The 21,970-nt window shown below is 41.8% G+C and overlaps 1 protein-coding gene across 8 annotated transcripts in view; it reads right to left on the bottom strand.

Annotated features, from left to right (window-relative positions):
- Tenm3 (teneurin transmembrane protein 3) overlaps window positions 1-21,970 on the bottom strand; it is a 707,864-nt gene that overhangs the window by 428,351 nt on the left and 257,543 nt on the right. For all 8 annotated transcript variants that reach the window (XM_057752171.1, XM_057752173.1, XM_057752172.1 and 5 more), the window contains exon 2: window positions 18,532-18,839. In XM_057752171.1, the coding sequence (XP_057608154.1) occupies window positions 18,532-18,763 (232 nt within the window). In that variant the 5' untranslated portion in view covers window positions 18,764-18,839. The remainder of the gene's footprint in view (window positions 1-18,531; window positions 18,840-21,970) is intronic.

Below are 21,970 nucleotides of genomic sequence, written 5' to 3'. Positions count from 1 at the left end.
TGGGGCATGGTCTCTTTTCCTTTAAAAAAGCGGCTACTTCCCTCCTCGATCTCTTTACTTCCTGCTCCGGTTCGGCGACTAGACTTCTTCCTAATTGCGCAGAGGGCTGTTGTCTGGGACAGTAATCTGTAAGTTTATTCCCCTTTAAATAAATACCACCCTATTAATCACAATTCCAAACTAGTGTGGGATTGTTTATGACTTGCGCCTTCATGGGGGAGTATTTTATATGTCACTGCAGGTGAGAACAAAGAGCATATTTTCCAGCTCCACAGCGATAACCTTGACTTTCCAGAGGATGGTGATAATGAGCTCACTACTACAATCACAAGTCTAATGGAGAGAGGTAGGATGTCCCCCACAGTCATCCAGAATGCAGCTATGGAGGGTCCCCCAGTCCACGGAAATTCAAAGTGCTCACCAAGTGGATTTGATGATGTGGGTCAGAAGGGAAAAGCTCCAGGTATGTCGTCAAGGAGAAGAAGCAGATACAAAATCAATGTTGTGGGGTATCACTTTCCCCAATTAGATTTGTCAGGCTTCTGTGGCAGGGGACTCATATGGATACTGCATGGAAGGCTTGTGGAGCGAATGAGAAAACCTAGGTTGTGAGTCTACCGACATGTAAAATAAGAACAAGTCTTAATGCTCACCAAGGTTTTATACACCCAGCCACGAAAACCTGATTTTAGCAACCATTTGCAATTACAGTAATGCTAAAACATTTATTGAAAAGGCATTCTGAAAATGAGTTTGCTTTTTACTTACTAATTATGCCATTAGAACAAGCCAAGACCCAGAGATGATAATACCCCTACGACATATCTGTTGGCATCTGATAGGCAGACTGTGGGAGGTGTTGGTCTCAATATGCATATGGTTTGGCATGAAGCAGCAGGAGTTTAATCATTGGGACTGAAGCAGCACCATGGAGCTTCGCAATGTGCATCCAAAATTGGCAACGTGTCAAGGAACCGGATACCAGTTTAGCGGTAAGCTGTGGGCTCAGGACATCAGACCCATAAAGGCCAAGACAGGGGAATGGATTACTCCCACTGTGTCCAGAGGAGGGCTCTAAGCTACATCTATCTCTTTACACCTTCTGGTAGGTAATCTACAAAGCTGCCTGACCGCCAAGCCTGAAAGAAGAGCTTGCCTTCTTAGCCAAAATGAGTTAACAATCAGTTAGGTAGGGGAGCTAAAGGAAGGAGAGAAGAGAGAAACACTAACATGAAACGGTGATAAACCGAGGCTACTTAACTCGTGTCTTTAGTAGAGAAATTTAAGGTTGAGTAAACATGCCCATCTAAATCCTTTAATCCCACTGCTGACATTTACAGCGATGGAGAGGGATTAATCATTTGATCTCCAAATGAATCATTTTAAGCAGTTAATATTTAAAAGTAATAAACTTTGGAGTTGCAGTAATTAGCCTCCTAGATCTGATTAATGCCTCAGGTTTTTGTCTCTTTTTATAAAACCCAATTTTCGAGACACACACAAAAAGCTAAATTTCCTCAGCCCCGATATCACAGAAAACACAAGACCGGGCCTGGGATTCCTTTCATTTTTGCATGATGACAGAGGGGAGGGAGAGCACAGGAGAGAGGAAAAGTTTGGGGTCTAACTGGAAATTCATAGCGGCATTAAGTGCTAAATGGCACAACCATATGCTCATATTTCTTTTGAAGTCTAGGATCAGGCCTCATTATTCACTATAATGGCATCCAAGACTAAACCAAATCTCAGTCTTTTAAAATTAAAAGCATTTTCCTCTTGGCTCTTGAATCTTCCTCTGACAATTGCCAACATGTCTGAAGGTTCAATAAATTTTCAGACTCTCGAAATCTCCAAATAAACAAAATATAAATAAGAGGAATAAGAGAAGTAATTTTTTTCTACTTCATCCCCAAAGCCAGGGTTAAAAGGGTACAGAAACACATACATATCACTCTTACTACTTTTCTTTATTTCTTGGTGTGGTTTGCACACACGAGTGTGCATGCCAGTGCGCGCATGTCACAGTGCAAGTGTGGGCGGGCACGTGGAGGGCAGGAAGACAGCCTACAGGTATCAGTTCTCTCCTTCTGCCATGTGGGCTCCCATGACCAAACTCGGAGCTGCAGACTTGGCAGCAAGTGCCATCTTGGCAGTCCCACATAATTAATATTTTAATCAAAGGAGTTACAAATACTATTTTTGTATTTGCCCAATGCTATTTGTGACACTCTAAAATTATGTGGATAGCCCTCATGTCCTACATTTTAAGGAATAAGAATTCAATTCTTTTCCTCTCTTTGGAACATACACCATGCAGAAGCATTTAAATATTGTCATTTTTGTTAATAAGTCAACTGCCTTCACCCACTCGTAATCAATTTCTTAGTGTTTAATAGACTTTTTCTATTAGGAAACCGAGGAAATATTAGAAAGGCAAGTTCTCACTGACATGCCCCCGCCTCCCAATTCTTGCATATGTCATGTGTGTCATTATTACGTGCAAAATGCTTTCACTCAGCAGAGCCTTTCGGAACAACAGCATCTGAGATTGTTTTTACGTGGGAACTGTGGCTGTAGCTCAGTGGAGACAGTGACTGCCCATGGCACCAAATGGAATCTCACCCTGGCTGAATTAGGAGAGAAAAGCTACAAACCCCAAACGTGCCACATTCAATTACCCATGTTTGACCATGTCTACTTTTGGTGCGGTTTGGGGATTACTGTTTGAGAATGCTTTATATACAGTAAAGCTCACAAACCCGAAGCAGACACTTCATGCAGGGCAAGAAATGCAGCCACCACCAGCCCAATCAGACATGGCACCCCTGCACCGAACTCGCTAAGTTCTTTCAGGCCCCCACCCCTAATGGGCAAGCACTCGCCTGCTTCAGATAAATCAGCCCTGTCTGTTCTTTGAGCCATGCTAAGGGAGGCATGTAGCCTGGATTTGGGATCCTTTGGATTAGTGGAATGTTTCTGAGATCCTTCCATGTTGCCACAGTACCAAAGTCACATGACATTGACTATCCTCCACTTTGCCGATTATGACTATGGTGGTAATGAACATCTGTTTTCATTTGTTTCAAGTCAATACTTGGGAAATGAATTCCTGGACCATGGAGGGAGGTGTTATTTTTAACTGCCTATAAGAAATCGCCAGTTTCCAAAGCGGTTGTGCCAATTTACATTTCACTTTCCATCCGCGATGTATGAGAGCTCCATTGTCCCAAATTCACCCTTCCGTGATACTGCCAGGCATCTCCCGTTCTAAGCAGTCACGGTTTGCTGTGCTTATTTATTTGTGTGTACGTATACAGGCACAAGCATGCCACAGCACACATGCCAGAGGACACCTTACTGGGTGCTGGTTTTCCTCCACGTTATGACACCTGGGATTGAACTCCAATTTATCAGGCTCCGAGGCAAGCTCTTTTAACCGATCAAGACCTTTTGGCAGACTTGTTTTTCTGGTGTCTTTTGTTTGTTCATTTGTTTTGTGGATCCAGGTTCTCACTATGTCTCTCAGGCTAACTTTTGATGAACTTGCCTCTGCCTCCCAAGTATGAGACTCACCAAATAAATGAATGTCTACTACAAGCAGAGCTGTTCTTTTTAATCCCAGCAATTGTAGTGAATGAGCTAAAGTATCCCAGGGCGCCTGCAGTCTTCATCTCTTTGGTGGCTAATGATGCTATGTACTTCCTCTCATATGTATTAAACATCTCTGTACTTTTTAGGCAACATTTCTTTCAGAAGTTTCCTTATAAATTTATTATATACTATATCATTTATATGTATATTATGTATTATTCTATATACTATATTTTATATATAGTATTCTATATACTATAATAATACTATATAGTATATAGAATATATACTATATTTTATATACAAGCATTTTGAACACATACATACACACATGCACACAGAAATATTTTTTCATAGACCACCGTTTGCATTTTCAGTTGCTTAAAGGTATTGTATGTAAGCCGAATGATTTAAGTTTGGTGGAGTCTAATTCATGAAGCTTTCTTTCATATTTAGTCTTTTTGCAACCTACCACATTTTGCCTATTCCAGTATATCCCAGAACACATCCAGCTTTTTATGCTGTTTTGTAGGAGAAATTAAAAAGAACGAGCAGACAAGAAAAATGGTTTGAAATGATTTTACTTACTCCTGGAACTGACTAGCCATTGTCTGCATGAGCACCGGGACAAGTCTCAGTCTCATGTCTCCTCACCTATCTGAAAGATTTACTGCATGGCAAAGCTTTCTCCACTGTGAAAGTCTAGAGCAACAGAAAACGGCAGGCGATGGAACTTGAGACTACAAGGAGAAAAATATAGAAGTACAAGAGAAGGAACTGGAGAAAAAGGCTTTGGATAGAATTATATATCTAAAGGGTTAAATTTCCTTCCTCGCTAGAGACTAGTTTATACTTCATCTTTAAGCTAAATCTAAAGAGCTTACAAAACAAAACAAACAAACAAACAAAACCACAAGCCAAGCTTGGTGGTGAATGCCTGTAAACCTAGTAATGAGAAGTTGAAGCTAGAGGACTGTTGGGTTTGAGGCCAGCCTGAGCTATCCAGTTAATTCCAAGACAGTCTGGGCTACAGTGTGGACCTTGTCTCAAAAACACACAGACATAGAAAGGAGAGGAATGGGGAAAGATGTATTGGACGTGTGTGTGTGGGGGTGTGTATTGAACTGTATCATCTTTCGGTTTGGCTCCTGCCACAAAAGTCATGTTTAGCTCTATGTCTGGTTGACTTGGGAGATGGTTTTTGTCCCCCACCCTGAATGACAAACATGCTGGGTTCCCAAAGCAGAGATAATTTTTTTGCCTTTTTCCATTGGTGATTTAAAATTGGAGGTCTTCCCCTCAAAGACCCACGCTACTAATTCAGCCAGTGTCAATATTTTGCTGTCTCTTCTCTCCCAGGGATTCTCAAAATCCCAAATTTGCTGTTGGAGACTCTGTAAGTCTTCAAAATTGCTGTATATATATTTCATACTTTTACACATGCCTTTGAAAAAAGTTTCGGAAAGACCCATTTGTGAGTTGCTTCTTTGTTGAGATTGTTTCTTTCTGTTTCTTTCTGTGCACTTACCCCATTTGGTAAGTGCACAGCCCTCACTTCACGAGTGTACTGTAGGCAGAGGCTGGTGAGGATGGGCTGTGTCTCCCTGTGAAAATGACACGGAGAATGCCAGGATGGAACACGAAGGTTGTTTATATTGGAAGGACTCCATCAGTCACACCTGAGACCCGAGACTGCGTCTTCGGAAACTTGAGCTCTTCATTCCAGCCAGGCAGACACATCTACCTCTTCGAGAAGACTTTGGTGAGTTGTCTGCTGGCCATGCTGGGAGGATGTTCCCTGGGTACATCTTCGAGGTCAGCAATGGTGGAGTCTGAGAGCAGAGTTGTGGAATCAGCTATTTTTCGCACAATCAGAGGAAAAACAGCGTACCTTGCTCCTCATTCTGAATGGTGCATTCCTGCCAATTATCCACGAAACTGATATCTGTCTTAGTTTGGATTTTATTGCTGTGAAAAGACACCATGACCACGGCAACTCTTAAAGAGGACAAGCATTGAATTGTGGTGGCTCGCTCACAGTCCAGAGGTCCAGTCCACTTTTATCGTGGAGGGGAGTATGATGGCATGCAGGCAGATGGGGTGCTGGAGCTGAGAGTCCTTACATCTTCATAGGCAGGCAATAGGCAGTGGTCTAATAGTCACACCGAGGGAAGCCTGAGAAAAAGGGACTCAGAGCCCACCCCTGCAGCAACACACTTCCTTCAGTGAGGCCACACCTCCTAATGATAGCACTTCCTTTGTGGGTCATTTTCTTTCAAACCACAATAGCTGTTTTCGATTTGTAAAAGTTGCTCGTGTGTGTGTGTGTGTATTAAAGATTCATATTTTAATGAGCATGAGTATTTTGTCTGCATGTATGTCTGTGCACTGCTTGCTTGCCTGGTATCCCCTGAGGTCAGAAGAGAGCGCTGGATCCCCAGGAACTGGAGCTGATCGTTGTGAGCTCCCACGTGAATGATGGGAATTGAATCCAGGTCCTCTGCAAGAATGAGTGCTCTCTTCACACTGAGACACTTCTCTAAGTCTATTGTACATACCTTCTGTACAAGTTAGAAATATGTTTTCTTTACTATAGTGGTTTTATTTGGGGATATTATAGTTTATATAAAATGGTTTTAAATAAAAATCATCATTTAAAAATTTTAATCCTTTTAAGGTTTCTGCTTCCACTGAAAGTCCCCTCTAATTGTGGGGAGTGTATGTAGCCCCTGAAACAGACTATATGGATTCACAACCACATTCTTCTGTCCATCTCTGCTATAAGAGACACAGAACAAAAATAGTGTGTTCTTTTCTTTCCTGTAGCTCTGAAAAGGGGAGTTGCTAGAAGTCTCAGGGGAGTCAAGAGAAACCGTTCAATATGTAGAGGGGGCCACACACCCATGCATTTGCTCCTTCCCTTTTCGCCAAGAATATGGAAGGGCAGCAACCACTCAGGGAGCCACAGAATAAAAGCCACATACTAAGGGTGGCCGAGCAGAACACATGGAAGTGTCCTGCCTCCTGGGTAGCAGCTTTGATCACTGTTCAGATTATTTGTGAGAAAATGAGTCCTTGAGGTGCTGCGGCCACCGTGTTCAAGCTTCCTGATACTCACAGCCCAAGTCGTCCATGTGCTATCCTGGAACTTCTCGAATTCTTATTGCTTTTCCCCCCAACATTTGTCTTTAATCCATCTTAATTTATTTTTGAATATGTTGAGAGATATGGGTCCAATTTTACATTCTTCCAGATGGATAACCAGTTGTGCCAGCACCATTTATCAAATCCCACTGAATTCAATTTTTTTTGTTTTGTGTTAAGTTTCGCTATATACTATGATCTATTTCTAAAATGCTATTCCATGACACTGAACTACTTCTTAGTATTTGTACCAATACCACATAGAAGTGGTACAGCGCTTCAGACTAAAGCACACAGAGTACACAAGGCCGCTTCAGCCTCACTATTGACCTTTTACATATGTTTTGGATCTAATTTTAGACTTCCATTCCTACAAATGAATTTTAAATCACTTACTTGAATTGAAAATAATCCCAACACACTGGGGTACCATTCAATGGCTTTTCCTTTCGTGGATCCATTTTGGGAGAACTGCTTTTTGTAGACTGCCATTTCCTCATCCCCAAATCACTGTCTTCCTGGTCACTCAGATCCTATGTGTCATCCAGCAATACTTCATGAAGGTTCCATGTCATCTCCATCCCCATAAAATATACATATTCCAAACAAACTCTCTCTGGCTCAGCCAAAACCGCCATGCAGCTAATGAATGGCCAAGCTGGGATACAATCACATGTTATCGGGATCTCAAATCTATACTTTTAACTTGCATATTATGATACTTGTGTTGTTTATATGTTAATCTTGCATTAATTTACATACCATGCACTTCAGATTCTATCTTTATCCTCTGCAGCACATGGTTTTGTGTGCATATAATCACATACTGGAAAAAATTGCTGATTTGACATTTTCCAAGTAATATATCCACCATTTTTCTTCTCTTTTTGCAGATATCAAAATAACAAAATAATTTTGATTAGTAATTGTGAGAGTAGGTGAATCAATTATATGCTGTTGATTTTAAATGAAAGACCCTAGTATCTCACTATTTAGTGTGATGTTTGGATGTTTCAAAGATCATCTTAAATATAACATATTTATGTATATGTATCATCTTAAATATGCTGTATTTATATCTATCATCTTCAATATAAGGTATTTATGTATATGCATTTCGTGGGTTCTTTCTTGTTTTATTTAGTATATTTTAAAAAGAATGTCTTCTAAATTTTATCTAAATTTTTCCATCATCTCCTGATAAGATCATATGTTTAAATTTTGACTTATTAACCTTATTATGCTAACAGATTTTCTGCTTCCACTGTCTGTAAGATTAACAAATACTTGGTTATTAATTTGATCTACTGGACTCTTTGCTTTATAGGTTGGTGGGTTTTGACGTGACGAAAGTAACTTAAAATTTTACACAATACTGAGAAACAATGTAGTCTACACAGCTCCTACCTGTATGACCTGAGGACTGTGTCAGACAGCTTTTTAAATACTGGACTTAATATACTCAAGGCTAATTCTTTAAAACAAGTCTTTCTTCATGTTCTGAAACATTCTGGATGAATCATCATTTCTGAGAAGGAACATTTCCTCTGGGGTTTTCACATTCCTACCTTAGTCCTATTTAGCTGTTATAATCCCTCCGTCATCTCTCCTTAGTTCTTAACATGGACTTTCATATTTAGGAGGCCTTATTTAATTTTTTTGTACTCGTAGAGAGTGAGCCCAGAGGCTCACACATTCTAGGAAACTGTTCTGCTACACAGCGATGTTCTTAGCCTTCCCATTCCTTCCCTTTTAATTTAGAGGCAGGGTCTTGAACATGAGATCTTCCTGCCTCAGTCTCTAAGTAGAAGGCGAGTTTGTAGTAGCATGCCCGGCCCTAGTCTTTTAAAAAGAGTTAATGTCTTTCTTTGTTTTTAACTCCAGTTTTATGTTGGTCACCTAATTCTCATTTCTCATTTCTTGCTATTTATTCATCTCTTAAGATGTATGGCACATTCTGTCATTGTTGATTTTTATTCTTTAAATATACTCCTTGTCAATGTATTTTTCTTATTAGTGTGGCTTTTAACATCTTCTATAAATTCTAGAAGTAGAATTTTATTTTTATTTTACATTGTTTCTTCTCAAATCAATGAACATAATAAATAATCTGTGGGGAGTAAGATCATTTTGGTTTATCTTTCTGTCATTTGATGTTCCTATATTGTGTGATCACATTTTGATTATAAAATCTCATGAATATTTTGTTTCATTTTTGTGATCATATACCTAAGTCGTTTCTGAAATTATTCCATAATGATTCAAATGTATCATTTTCTATTCAGCGTTATAATCTCTGGACATGCACAGGTTATAGCTAAAGAGAGAATCTCACTGTGCGCTTAGCCCAGTCTGGCCTCAAACTCATCATCTGCCTGGCTCAGCTCCCTGAGTTCGAGGGTTACCCCTATACACCACCATGCTTATCCGCTGACTCTCTTGTTTCTTCTTTTAGATCTGGCTGAAGAGGGCCATTTAAAATAAAATATTATAAATGTGTTTTAACGAGGTTGCTTTTTGCTAATACCTTTTGCTTTAGATACTTTAACTACTACGCCTTTTAATGGATGCAGTTGAAGAGCCTACCTTTGTTGCATGGTTGAATTTGAAACTCTGGGCCTCACGTGGGCTATACATAAGTACTCTATCTCAGAGCTACCCCTTCCATTCCTATTAAATTTTTTTAATAATAACTTCTATCTTTATAGATATCAATAAAGCGACCATTATTTTGTTTATTGCATGCACTTACCTGGCATCTCTTTATTTTCCACCTTTTTAGAAGGCATTTTAAGCATGTTCCTTATGAATACCAATAACTTTTTATGAACCACGTGAATAGCTTATGTTAAAGTTCTGAACATTTATATTTCATACAATGCGTGTTATAGACGTGATTCCTTCCATCTTACTTTATGATTATTCATGATTTTCCTTGTTTCCTCCTTTTCCTGGGAGCTGTTTTTGCTAATTTGGCCAGATTGCTATTCATTCCCCTTTCCCCCTGCTAATTAGGTAGGTCTATTGTGCTTTTGCCTTCCCCTAATGATCACCTTCCTTTCCTGACATTCATATTCAAATACATGTTTTTCATTATTACATGAATGCAAGATAGCAATTATTTCGCTCAGAGAAAGCTCTATTTCTTAAGGGTTTCCCCTCCTTCCCTTCAGATGAGACGTGATTTGGGGAGGAACTCATTGACTTTCAGCAACTTTCCCACAACCATTGAAGCTGGCAGCGATTCCCGAACACCCTTAATTCCAGCCTCACTCTCCTGTGAACCTGCCCATCTCCATGACCCTTCTACACTGCCTGTTGCTCTGCCATCACCATGTAACTTTTTGCTATCTTCTTGCCCACTCCTGGCCCTTCGATCTTACTTAGTTGCTGTCTCTTCTTGAATACTATGACCCACAGTGTTGACACAGTCTCCGGATCTTTACCTGCCCTAAATGGGTATCCGTTTTGCTGAGAGTCAAATGATATGCAGCTCAAGTCTGCTTTAAAAGCCTAGGGCTCCTCTTGCTTCAGCCTCCCAAGGGCTGGGATTACGGGCATAAGCCTCCACATCCGGTTAATACGCATGATGGGTCTCAGGATGTGCTACCTCGGATACGGCCCTTTGGCGTTTGAGAAAATGGTGGAAGGAAACACGGTTATGATTGACAGCTAAGAACTGTGTTTTCGAGAAAGCATTTGCTATCTACTTGGGTCAATAAGGCAACTCAAAGCAGGACGAATGCGGGGCATCTCGTCTTCATTTTGTCTGTGTATCCTTTGCTTTGGACAACTGCTTATCTCTGCATACAGTCATCCTAATCACTCAAGGATTGTCTCCCTAGGAGTTCGCAACCCCTGGACTAGTTCATTCCCTCATGGCTGAAGGCAGAGAGATAAGGAAGAGTATCCCCAGGCCTCTTATCCTGGCATCTTTACACAATGTCTAAGTCCAGTTCTGAACTCCTAAACTAGTCAGGGTCACTGAAGATGGACTCTTGCATTAAAATCCACAAATCCTTGTAAAAACAGGAACAATAACTGAAGGACTTGGACTACTGGTCAAGAGAATAAGGTCTGAATTGTGTCTCTGCCCCTGGGCTGAGCTAGGACTTTCTAAATTGTCACGAAGAATAGAAGATTAATATCTAGCAAGAGACTCTCTGACAAAGAACAAAGGCATAATAATGGCCCTCTCCATTAGGATTTAATTCAAATGAACCCTGTCAATCACGTGGACAGAAAAATGCCCTCCAAGAAAGCTGTCTGTTTAAGACTTTAAGAAACACCATAAAGCCTGCCTAAAATGTAAGTCAACAGAGTGGTCCCTTTGGCTGTTGTCTACTCTCACCCCATGAGAGTGGTCTTTTATTTTTGTTTTAGGTTGTTTTTTTTTTGGGGGGGGTGGCTATGCTGACCCCATGAGAATATTTTTATCTCAATGATCTCCTTAGCTACTGTCCACTTGTACCGTTAAGAGTGCCTTGTTTTTTTCAGTAGCAAACTCCATCTTCCAAGCTACAGTATGTCTCATCGGAATTCTTTTGGGGGACATCACAAGGACCAGATAGGGAGAAACTTCCAGAGAGAGATTCCAGTAACAATCACTGCTCTAACTCTGCCAGTTACCCTGGAATCCAGAAACAGCAGAGCCCCCCCACAGGAACAGAAGGAAACCCCTCACAAGATGAGGGTGATCCTCTGTGATGACAAGGCTATGCCATGGAGCAGAAGGAATCTCCTAAGAAACAGGATGTCCACTCCAGCAAAGGACACCTTGCTGAAGTAGAACCAAGACAGTGACCAACCAGAGGACAGGTAGACAGCAGGACTCACTCACACATCCCTACTGATCCCCTCTCCAGAGCACAGGTAGACCAGCAGGACTCACTCACGCATCCCTACTGATTCTCCTTCATGTTCTTTCTCTCTTTAAAACTAAAGTTCATATCAGTTCCCCAAAGACAGACTTAGGGGTTCACGAGAATCCCCTTTTCCTGTTCTTCTTTCTAACATGCACATGGATTAAATGTCTTTTTTTCTGGGTTTCATTATTACTTATTTCTTTAGCTGTTATATTGTGAAAGATAATCAAGCATAGACTTTTGGGACCCCAGAGACCATCAGTTCCCCTTAATGACTGGAACAAAGGTCACTGTCCCCTTAGCCCACTTCTGTGAAGCAGGTCATTGGGTCACACCTTTCTCCAGAAGATAAAGGCTGTGCTGCACTTCATTCTGAAGCTTAGAATGCAGTGTAAACCAGCCACCTGGCTCTTCTCCACAGCTCATCTACCATGTGACTCCCACGCTGGCGTGTCAATACACACAAATGGGCCTTTCCTATTGGTGGTCTGTTTATTGTCTGTTTTAAGGATTCAAAGTGTCAAAACTTCAAAATATTAAAACAGAGGATTTTTATTTCTAGATCAGTATCAAATAATATCCCATCTGTGATGTGGGAGGTCCTTCTGTCTGTGTGTTGCTTTTATTGGTTAATGAATAAAGAACTTCTTTGAGCCTATGGCAGGGAAGAACAGAACTCGGTGGGGAAAGCTAGGCTGAATGTTGGGAGAAAAAAGGGCGGAGTTAAGAGAGAAGCAATGGAGCTGTCAGAGACAGACGCTGGGAACTTTAGCCCGTAAGCCACTGTCACATCGCAATACACAGATTAATAGAAATGGGTTAAATTCATAGGGAAGAGTTAGCCAATACAAAGCTAGAGCTAATGGGCCGAGCAGTGATTTAATTAATACAGTTTTTGTGTGATTATTTCAGGTCTAAGCTAGTTGGGGGGCCAGGAACCAACAAGCGATCTCCCTCCTCCTACACATCTGCCCATACTTTTCCAATATGATCAAATCTGAGCATAAACACACACATTCATGTGGATCCTGAATTCTCATTTCTTTATATAGGCTCCCATGATAATACATATGTATGCTCTTGTGTGGAGAGTCTTTTGTTAGAATGGCCGTGCTTATGAATTTAGTGACTAGTGAGAAGAGTGCCCTTCCTTTTCACATTGTCTTCTATTTGTAAGGATCCAAGGGTTGTTGCTTTCTATCCCAATACCCGCTATTTCACTCCTTTGCAATTCTACTTTGCACATTAGACATTCATATCATCTTAATTTTGAAATGGAGAAGAAACTCAACTTGTTTGTCTTGCTAGAAAATAATAAGACAGCTTTATTCTTAAAGCATTTTTTCTTGGCTGAATTTAGTGTATACCGAGTATGTGTATATTTGTATTGTGAATGTGTGCTACATGTACACTTCTGTATTGTGTTCATATGTGTGTGAATTTTGTTTTCTGTTTTGGGTATTTGTTTTATTTGTCATTCAAAAATCATTCATTTGGATTTCAGCTCAGACTATACTACTTTCTTCAACAAATTATTTACTTTATCTTACCTGTTTTCATTTTAATTTTGGTATTCAGAATTAAATTCAGGGTCAAAGCATGTGTTCTATTACTGAGCTACACCCCCAGCCTTTTTTATTTTTTGGTTTGTAAGTTATTTTTTTTCTTCAAGAAACTGATTATCATTGCTTTTGTTGGTTTTAAGTTTTGTTGTTACAGGTTCCTTTAGGTGTTTTTATTATGTATACTTAATTGTGTATCTGTCTGTGTGTCTGTATGTGGGTATATCTATGTGAGTTTAGGCACCCAAGGAGGCCAGAGTTGTGGGACCCACACTGGAGTTACAGGTGGTTGTAAGCCACCCAGTGTGGGTGCTGGGAATCGAACTCAGCTCCACTGCAAATGCGGTACCTGCTCTTCACTGCTGAGCCACCTCTCCGGCTCCCATATTTTTCTACTTGACTTCAGATCATCTCTTTCATCTCTACTGTCCCTTTTCCCTGGAAGCCGTCTGTTCCGTTTCTTTGCCTCCTATTCTGCTCCCTGCTTGCTCGATGCCATTAAGCCTGCTGTTTTCTTGGGGTTCTGTGAGAAACAACAGGAAGTCCGACTACTCCCTAAGAACAGGACTGAACAGGACTGCCTCGTTCCTGAAACAGATATCCAAACTGGCATTCGCATGATACCAAGAATGGGAAAGAGCATCTGTTTAAGCTTCCCTCCAGCCAGAGGGGACGAGGAAGCAGGTGTCCCTGTAAGAGGACATCCACGGACATGTAAGTTTCATTTCAGAGACAGGCCAGCCTCTGTCTGGAGCCCTGAAACTACGGCAGCATTCTTTCTGGTCATCGCCTGCTCTGAGCTCTCTCATGGGGTACAGATGAAAACACACCTGCCTTCACTCAGCCCTTCAGGCCCCTGGTAGCTCCTCATCCCAACTGCAGTGCTGATCAGGGGTCATCACTCAGGTTGGTCAGCTAGGAGGAGGGCAGAAGGGGAAATCATTCAAGCCACTATTATGCCAGAATCCTTGGAACAGATGTACAGAGAGCCCAAACTACTTGTCTAGTGTTCTTTCGTTTCTTCTTTAACAAGGGACAGAATTATATGCAAAAGATGAAGCAGGGAAGGGGATGTAGCCAGGCGGCATAGTGTTTGTTTACCATGCAAATTTGCCCCAGCTAGACAGTCAAGGAGACTTAGCTTAGGAGGTGGCCCACATGGGTACCGTTCTCTTTCCCTCTGTTCCTTCTCACCGCTCACCACAGAACTCCACAAACCACACATGAACTGAACCTGGACTAACCACGGATGAGGTCACGAGGCACATTTGTGGGAGCAGGGCTTCTGGAAACTGTATTCTGCTAGGAATAAAGAGAAAGCCAGCCCCAAAGGGATGCATTTCTGAGGGTGAGGCCACACAGCTGGTGAAGACCAGAGATGAGTCATGCTTAGCAACCATCAACAGCCTGTCTTGGATCTGCTTTCCCTTTTCCCCTTCTATACGAAGATAGTTCTTACTTTGATTTCGTTGGTACATCAGCATAGATATGATGCTGACAGTGATAACCTGCCTCTCTGTGGCCAGTAACTTTGTGTGTGTGTGTGTGTTTGAAAACTCTGAACTTCATTACACTCACACAGAAGACTACATTTAAACACTGAAGTTTTGAACTCTTTGGGGTGGGGGGATTTTTGTAGGCTTGCAGTTCAGAGAAATGAAAGTTTTCTTATTCTTAGAGAAACTGCCTTTCAAATTTCAATCCTCAAACCAATATTCCATGTTGGGCTTTATATCTATTCTTTTTTCCTCAGGAATTCCAGGGACACAAGAGCATAGCATGGACAGCTCTAGCACAGGAAAAAAAAAAAAAAAAAAACACCTTTCATTTTATCCCTTCTCCCAAACTGTGGGCTGATGGTTGGCAGCTGTTTTGTAAGAAATGTGTCTCTGACCTGATGAGATAAGTTCTCTTCAAAGAGGAATCAAAGAAAATAGTACCCAAGAATGCAGAACATGTCACTGTCACTGGTAAACCCCTCACATACAGACAGCAACAGAACTGCAGAGACCGCACTTTCTGCCGGCCAAAAAAAGCACCAGGAGATTTAAAGAGAAAGAGGGAGAGAGAAAGAGGGGGAGAGGGAGGGAAAAGGAGAGAGAGACAGATGGGGGGAGGGAAGAAAGGGGAGAGGGAGAGAGAGGAGAGAGTGAAAGAGAAAGGGAGAGAGAGAGGCAAACAAAAGAGCAAGACGGAGAGAGAGATAGGGAAAGAGGAAAGAGGGAGAGAGAGGAAGGGAGAGAGAGATCTGTGTGAGATCCAGTCCACTTGCCCATAACTGTGAGATTGAAATCATCCCAGCTTTAGAGGATCTAAATATAACATGTAATTAGCAGGAGTCACCTGCCAGTCAGTGAAGCCATAAAAATCTGATTAAAATCACATGTGATGACAGGCCAGAAGAATCTGTTGATAAAAATAAAAAACTTGTATTTCTCCATTTGAGGTCCCCATGTAATTGCATCAACGGGGCCTCTCTTTATCCCTTCCTGCAGGTGAAATGGCATTTTCTCTTGTCACTTAAGGAACAGAGGGATGCCGGATGCAGGGAACAACCTGTTTCAAACCTCTGTAGATGAGCTAAATTAGCATGATTCTTTGGAACTGTTTCAAAGATCTCTGGCTACTGTTAATACTGTTAATCTTTCATTTTTATTGTGTGTATGATGTCAGGAACTGTGGCAGGAAGCACATTTTGTCAATTAAATAATTAATCCCACAGCATAATAGTAAGGAAAAAAAATTGACATTTGTCAGGTTCAAAGCAAAAGAAAGCCCGGGAGAATTTTCCATTATGCTTGCTCAAGAAAAACATGGTTTGATAGCAAGCTTGGTTGTTTGCTTCTCTGCTATGCCTACCGATCCTGCTCTAAGAAGGAGGCCAAAGGAGGAGTTTGGGCTGGGGAAGTGGCACTTGCTTTTCAAGCATTAGGACATGAGTTCAGATTCCAGCACCCATGGAAAAAGCAGTAGGCTGGATGTCAACCTCTGGCTGTCACAGGAACACACACACACCACACACACACACACACACACACACAGAGAGAGAGAGAGAGAGAGAGAGAGAGAGAGAGAGAGAGAGAGAGAGAGAATTCACACGATTTTTCTGGTGCTAATCCTCACCTACCCACTAGCAATTCAGATCAGTTTTACTTCCTGTATGTGATTTGGATGTGCTCGCTTTTCACTATCCAAACCATTACATGTTATTAGGGAATCAAAGACAATTTACTGCCATAAAGCACGTGACAGTTTTTAATACTTGTTCTCTTTTCTGGCACCGGCACAGAGCTTTGAGGCTAAGCGCTAAGACCTGGGGGTTCAACGGTCCTCCATGCAAGTCACCTCTCTGGGAGAGCTAACCATGGCATCTCCAAGTCTCACTGTCTCAATCTGGGGCCGAGTCTGCTGCGGAGCCTCCGTCACGTGACCACACCCAGCCCACTCAGCGCATGGGCATGGTCCGTACAGGCACACCTTAGCAAGAATTAGCCACACGTTCTATTGCTTAATGAACTCTAATGCAGGGGCCCGAGACTGAGTGCTTGTACCTCTGAGCACCATACCTTGGCTTTCCCCGTCCTTTCTGCTCATAACTCCGCCCCGCCCTCCACTCCTCCACTAGAATCCAGATGAGAGGCCACCATCTGTCGCCTGGCTCACTTTCTCCTTCCCTAGTCCCTGGCTTGCAAGGAGGTGAGCAATAGTACTCTTTGGTCCCCTAAGAACTCGGGTTCCACGGTTTCCACAGATGGTGTCGCCACTGTCGTTCACAACAGCCTGCGCTGGATTGGCACTGCCTAGGAGGTGAAAATCTAAGTGAGCTATTTTTAACCTGGTTTAAGCATCCTCCTCTCTGCCAAAACTAAAACGCTTGCTTGGGGTGGGGATGAGCCTCCCCGGTGCTTTTTGCCACATGTGCGACCAAGTTTTCTCCTAATAGTGCTTGAAAAAGCAGGGCCGTTCTACTACTCTTCCCACGACACGGCACTAACCAGTTATTTTTGTTAAAGAAAAGCAAGACTTCATGTAGGGTTCAGATGGCATGCATTGCCGACTTTACAAAAATAGTGAAAAATGTATGTTGATAATGTTTTTCAGCTGCGGAGACAATATGAGAGGGAAAACAGGTTCAGCATTCTCGTATACAGTGTTTGCTGACTTCCCAAGGGTACACAGCCAAGTGTGCTCTGTATCTCTTTTAAACAGAATTAAAAATCGGAAGCTATCTTGCCCCTCTTCATGAAATTTCAGTATATAGTAAGGAGTGCTTTTGAGGGGGAATCTCTCTCCAGGAAATTAGGTAAATTTATTTTACAATATAAACTGATTTTGACAAATGAATACCCTTTCACTTTATTTAGCATGACTTCTCCGGTAACGCAGAGGAGAAAGGCATCATGGGTAAGCAAGTGAGAGCCTCATGAATGACTTATGAATCATTCCTTCTGCGTCATCCCTTTTTAGTTTCCTAGATTTGCTCCCGGTTAATGTCAAGTTCTCAGTCACTCAGTCAGTGATGAGGTGACTGAAAACACATGCAGATCGCTGCTCTTACTGAGGTTCCATATCTTCTAGTTTCTCGATTCAATTAACCAAAGGGCACTAGGTCTATGGACTTTGAAACGCCATGGAAGAGGGTTTTGTTTTCACTGGCGAAACCTTGCCCGCACCTCAGTCTTGTACAAGACAAATTTAACTGTGTGCCCTCCTTAAAACTCGCGACTTGTTTAGAAGTACGAGGATCAGTCATTCTAGGATGTCACACCAAAGTTACAAGTGTCACCGTTTGAATGGCAAGGTTGGGAGCAGGAAAACAGAGTGAGAAAATGGGCAGGAAATGTGTGCAAATGACCAAATTCTGGGGCCATCTGGGAAATGTAGGCTGTGTTAAGTATGAGGTTGCAGGGGAGAAAGAGCAGAGACTCCTTTCATGCCCCTATCTTGTATCATCCATCTAGTGGATGGACGGGCTGGATGAAATGTGAGGTTAGCTAGACCCCTAACTCTACCCTTATGGGTGCTTGTGAGATTTTCTTTCTCAATCCCTGTTTTCCTTCACCATCTCTAACAGCAGTGTTAGTGAGTGTAGAAACCCTTAACTTCATACGTGCACAGATGTGGGGCCGAGGAGTTCTATTCCACACGTGTGAGGACCCAGGTCTGTGAGCCCACGTGTTACAGGTGACTTTCTATCTCTCATCTGGTATACTGTGTGATCCACTAAGTATTTCAAAATTGAAACCATCAGCCAGGACAAAAAAAAAAAAAAAATTAGTCATTTCACCATCTAGGGCTTGAAACCCAGGGGCACCCCGAAGTTAGGAACACACCCGCATGCCTTGTGTTTGACTAGAGTGTGTACCTACCTTGTCTAGTATACTCGTCTGCTTCTCTGTGGACCAGATCCTTTACTCTGTTTCCGTAAAGTAGCCGCGAGGAATCATGGTCAAAAGCTTTCAAGGTTTCGCTGGAGCTGTAAGACTTCTGTGTGGGGACCCGACACTCCTCATTGTCTGCGGACGAGTTCGTATACCGCCGTTCCTTTTCTCGTCTGCTCTTGGTCAAGGAGCAGTAAGGCCGACGTTCCTTCACATCCATACTTCATTCCTTCTCTGGACACATCGGTCCCGCTTGTTCGAACGGCCCGCTCAGAGTTCAAGTCTCACTGGCCTTTCTGCAAAGATAAAAGGTTGGTCTGACGTCAGCGTAATCGTCGTCCACAGCCTGACGCCTTGCTGGCCGTCTCAGTCAATGGGCTGAGTTTTGCAAGGCAGAATGCCATTTTTAACACCGAACTGATATCTGTAAGATTCTCATAACACGGTCTGTAATGCCAAGAGGTGTGGCACGCTTTCTGCTCTGGACATTTGTACGAAGCATGTTATTTGATTGCCCACCACCATAATAACACAAAATACAAATTAAACTCAAGCTTGAATATCATTATAGAAGCCAGTTAAAAATTGGCTGCAGTAGTTTGTTCAATATCCCATAGTGGAACAGTTTTCTCCCACAGTATTTACTTGTAGTGAAAAAAAAAATCCTTTCTTTTTCTTCCAAAAAAAAGCATGTTATTAATATTTTTTCACCTTTTTAAAGCAAAGGAACAAATTGGGAGATTCTTATAGCTGAAACGTCATCAAACATATTGAATAGTGTATTCATTTTTTTTTAACAAAGACTTTTGCTTCAGAGGGTAATTTTTATGTGTTAAGGCCCTAAACGTCTTGAGCTATGGAAAGAGCTGTTCCCCTCTTCTAACCCCCTTTTTGAAAAGCACTTATTTTCCTCCCTAGCATGTGAACTTAATCAGTTGTACCCTGATATTTAAGGCAATTCAAGTGGCTAATTTGATGGGGGCACTTTTTCTTTCTTTCTTTTTTTCTTCCTTCCTTTCTTTCTTTTTTTTTTTGAAACTGCTGATAGCAAGAATATGTTAGAAGGAACAGAGCAAATTGTGTTTCTTTGCTTAGCAACTGTCCTTTTCCAGAATTTGCTGAACTGACAGCGGACAGGGCTCAGAGTCCGCAGCTAGCTGGAAGAAGGAAAGTTGCCCTAGGCTAATCCGCATTTTGTGATCCTCTTTTGTCTTTATTGTTTCTCATTCCGTCCTTCATTTTAACCTGAAGGTTCCCAGGAGCTCCGTCTTAACCCTCGGTGTGTTGCTCCACTCCAATCCCACCTTCCGAAATCTACTTTTTAATCCCCGGGTTTCCACAATCCACTTGAAATAGACTCTTGGCCAGCCCCCGTTCCTTGCCTTGCTTCTGAATCTGCAGGGCTGTGATTTCCATTTAGGTATTTTCTTCCATGCAGATTCCCCATGCAAAAGAGGCTCTTGCCCCTTCTCCACTGTCTATCATTAGACCCATCATACCGCTCTTTGGCGTGCTTCTGATGCGGAGTCTTGTAGCCTCTCATTCTCCTACTTTGACACCGCTTACATTGAGGTTGTCAACAAGTCTCCTTCTTCCATCTTGACCTGACAACTAGAACCATCAGCTTCTGCCTGCCTTCCATCCAGATACTCAAAGTGGGGCAAAACTCTGGGCTGGGATAGTCACAGACGGCTGCAGGAGGACTTCCGCTCAATAGTACGAGCCCACTGTTTTGTGGGAGCGCCTTCCGCTCTCACTAAAACAAAAGGGGGAGGTGCTGCGGAAGGATCTTCTGCTCCTTCAGCCAATAGCTGCTGAAATACCAGCCCACTGGGGCGTGGTCTGTTTATCTTTAAAAAAGAGCAGCAAGCCTCAGCCGGCTCTCTTGGTTGGGGTGCTTGGTTCCAGCTCCTGCTCTAGTGACTAGGCTCCTTTCCTGACGACTGGTATTTTGTGAGTTTTACCCCCCCCCGAAAATAAATACCCCTTTAAATCCTAACTGGTGTAGGATTGTTTCACGCATTAACAGACTCTACTGTGTTTACTTATAAACATTTGGGATACTCTCCAAGCCGCATCTTCAGCCAAATCGTACACCCCACTACATGAACGACCAATCAAGGCTTTCTTTAAATGGGTTTCCACATTCCCCTACTTTTGAATTGAACTAGGTCATTCAAAGTAGTAATTAATATTTCAGATTGTTCAAAAAGAATCTTCACTTCTCCATCATTTTTTCCTTTATTGTAACTGTATTCTAACGTAATATTTTTACTGACTATGATTCATGAATTTGCTATTCTCTTACAAATTCTTCTAACAGTTCTTAATAAAACCTGAGTTTTTATTTGTAGCTTTCCTTTTAGCTAACTATGGAAAATAACTTCTGGTAATGTGACAGAGACTATAATAAAATTAATGAATTTCCTTATTTTAATTATTCTAACCAAACAGAGATTATTTTAGGTGAATATTTACCAAATGCCGCCATGAGTGCTGAAGACCTAGGAGTGGATAAGGAATGTTACTGCTCAAATGGACTCTCCATTTAGTTAGTGAGATAGTAACATACTTTCCAACGGGATTGTTAAATAGAAATTAGAAGAGCTTGGAATGGGGACTGGGGTCCTACACTAGGACCCAAGTGGGTCATGCATGCTAAGGTTCAGAACAAAAACTGTGGGATTATCTTTTAACCACCCAAGCAAGAGATTCAGTCAAGTTCGCTAAAGGGGGCGGTGTCATGTTTTACTTCTTAGGAAAACTAACCTGAAAGAAACTTCCAGCCAGCCAGTTTCTCTTTCTGTTCTCACCTTACACGAAGTGTGATTTCCAAACAATTGGTCACTGCTCTTTGCTTCTGCATTTTTTTTTAAAACAGCCCTTCTCTGCTTATAAAAACTCACCTGTCTTATGAGCCTATTAAAATACTGACTCTGTGTTACAGAATGATCAGTGGCCTGATTCTGGGAATCTGAAGAAAAAGACACTAATTGGCCTTAATGATCTCTCAATTACATTGTTATAATTTCTCCTTTGACACACTGAATAAATATGTCTTAAGTTCAACACAAATTTCCTTTCAAAACCAGCATTTGGCTCTTTGGAGGAAAGTCTATATAGAATCTCAAAATTAAATGGTCACCAAAGGTCTTTTTTTTTTTTTTTTTTTTTGGTTTTTCGAGACAGGGTTTCTCTGTAGCTTTGGTGCCTGTCCCGGAACTAGCTCTTGTAGACCAGACCAGGCTGGCCTCGAACTCCCAGAGATCCACCTGCCTCTGCCTCCCGAGTGCTGGGATTAAAGGCATGCACCACCACCGCCCGGCTCAAAAAGTCTTTTTAATTGAACAGAAAATATCATTTAAGCACTCCCAGTAAGAGACATTTGGAATTCCAAGGCGTTGCGGAACTTCAAATTGCATCCTAA

Source organism: Chionomys nivalis, chromosome 20, assembly GCF_950005125.1.
Source record: "Chionomys nivalis chromosome 20, mChiNiv1.1, whole genome shotgun sequence".
NCBI lineage: Eukaryota > Metazoa > Chordata > Mammalia > Rodentia > Cricetidae > Chionomys > Chionomys nivalis.
Note: the sequence above shows the minus strand (reverse complement) of the source record. Positions and strands in the feature narration are given on the sequence as shown.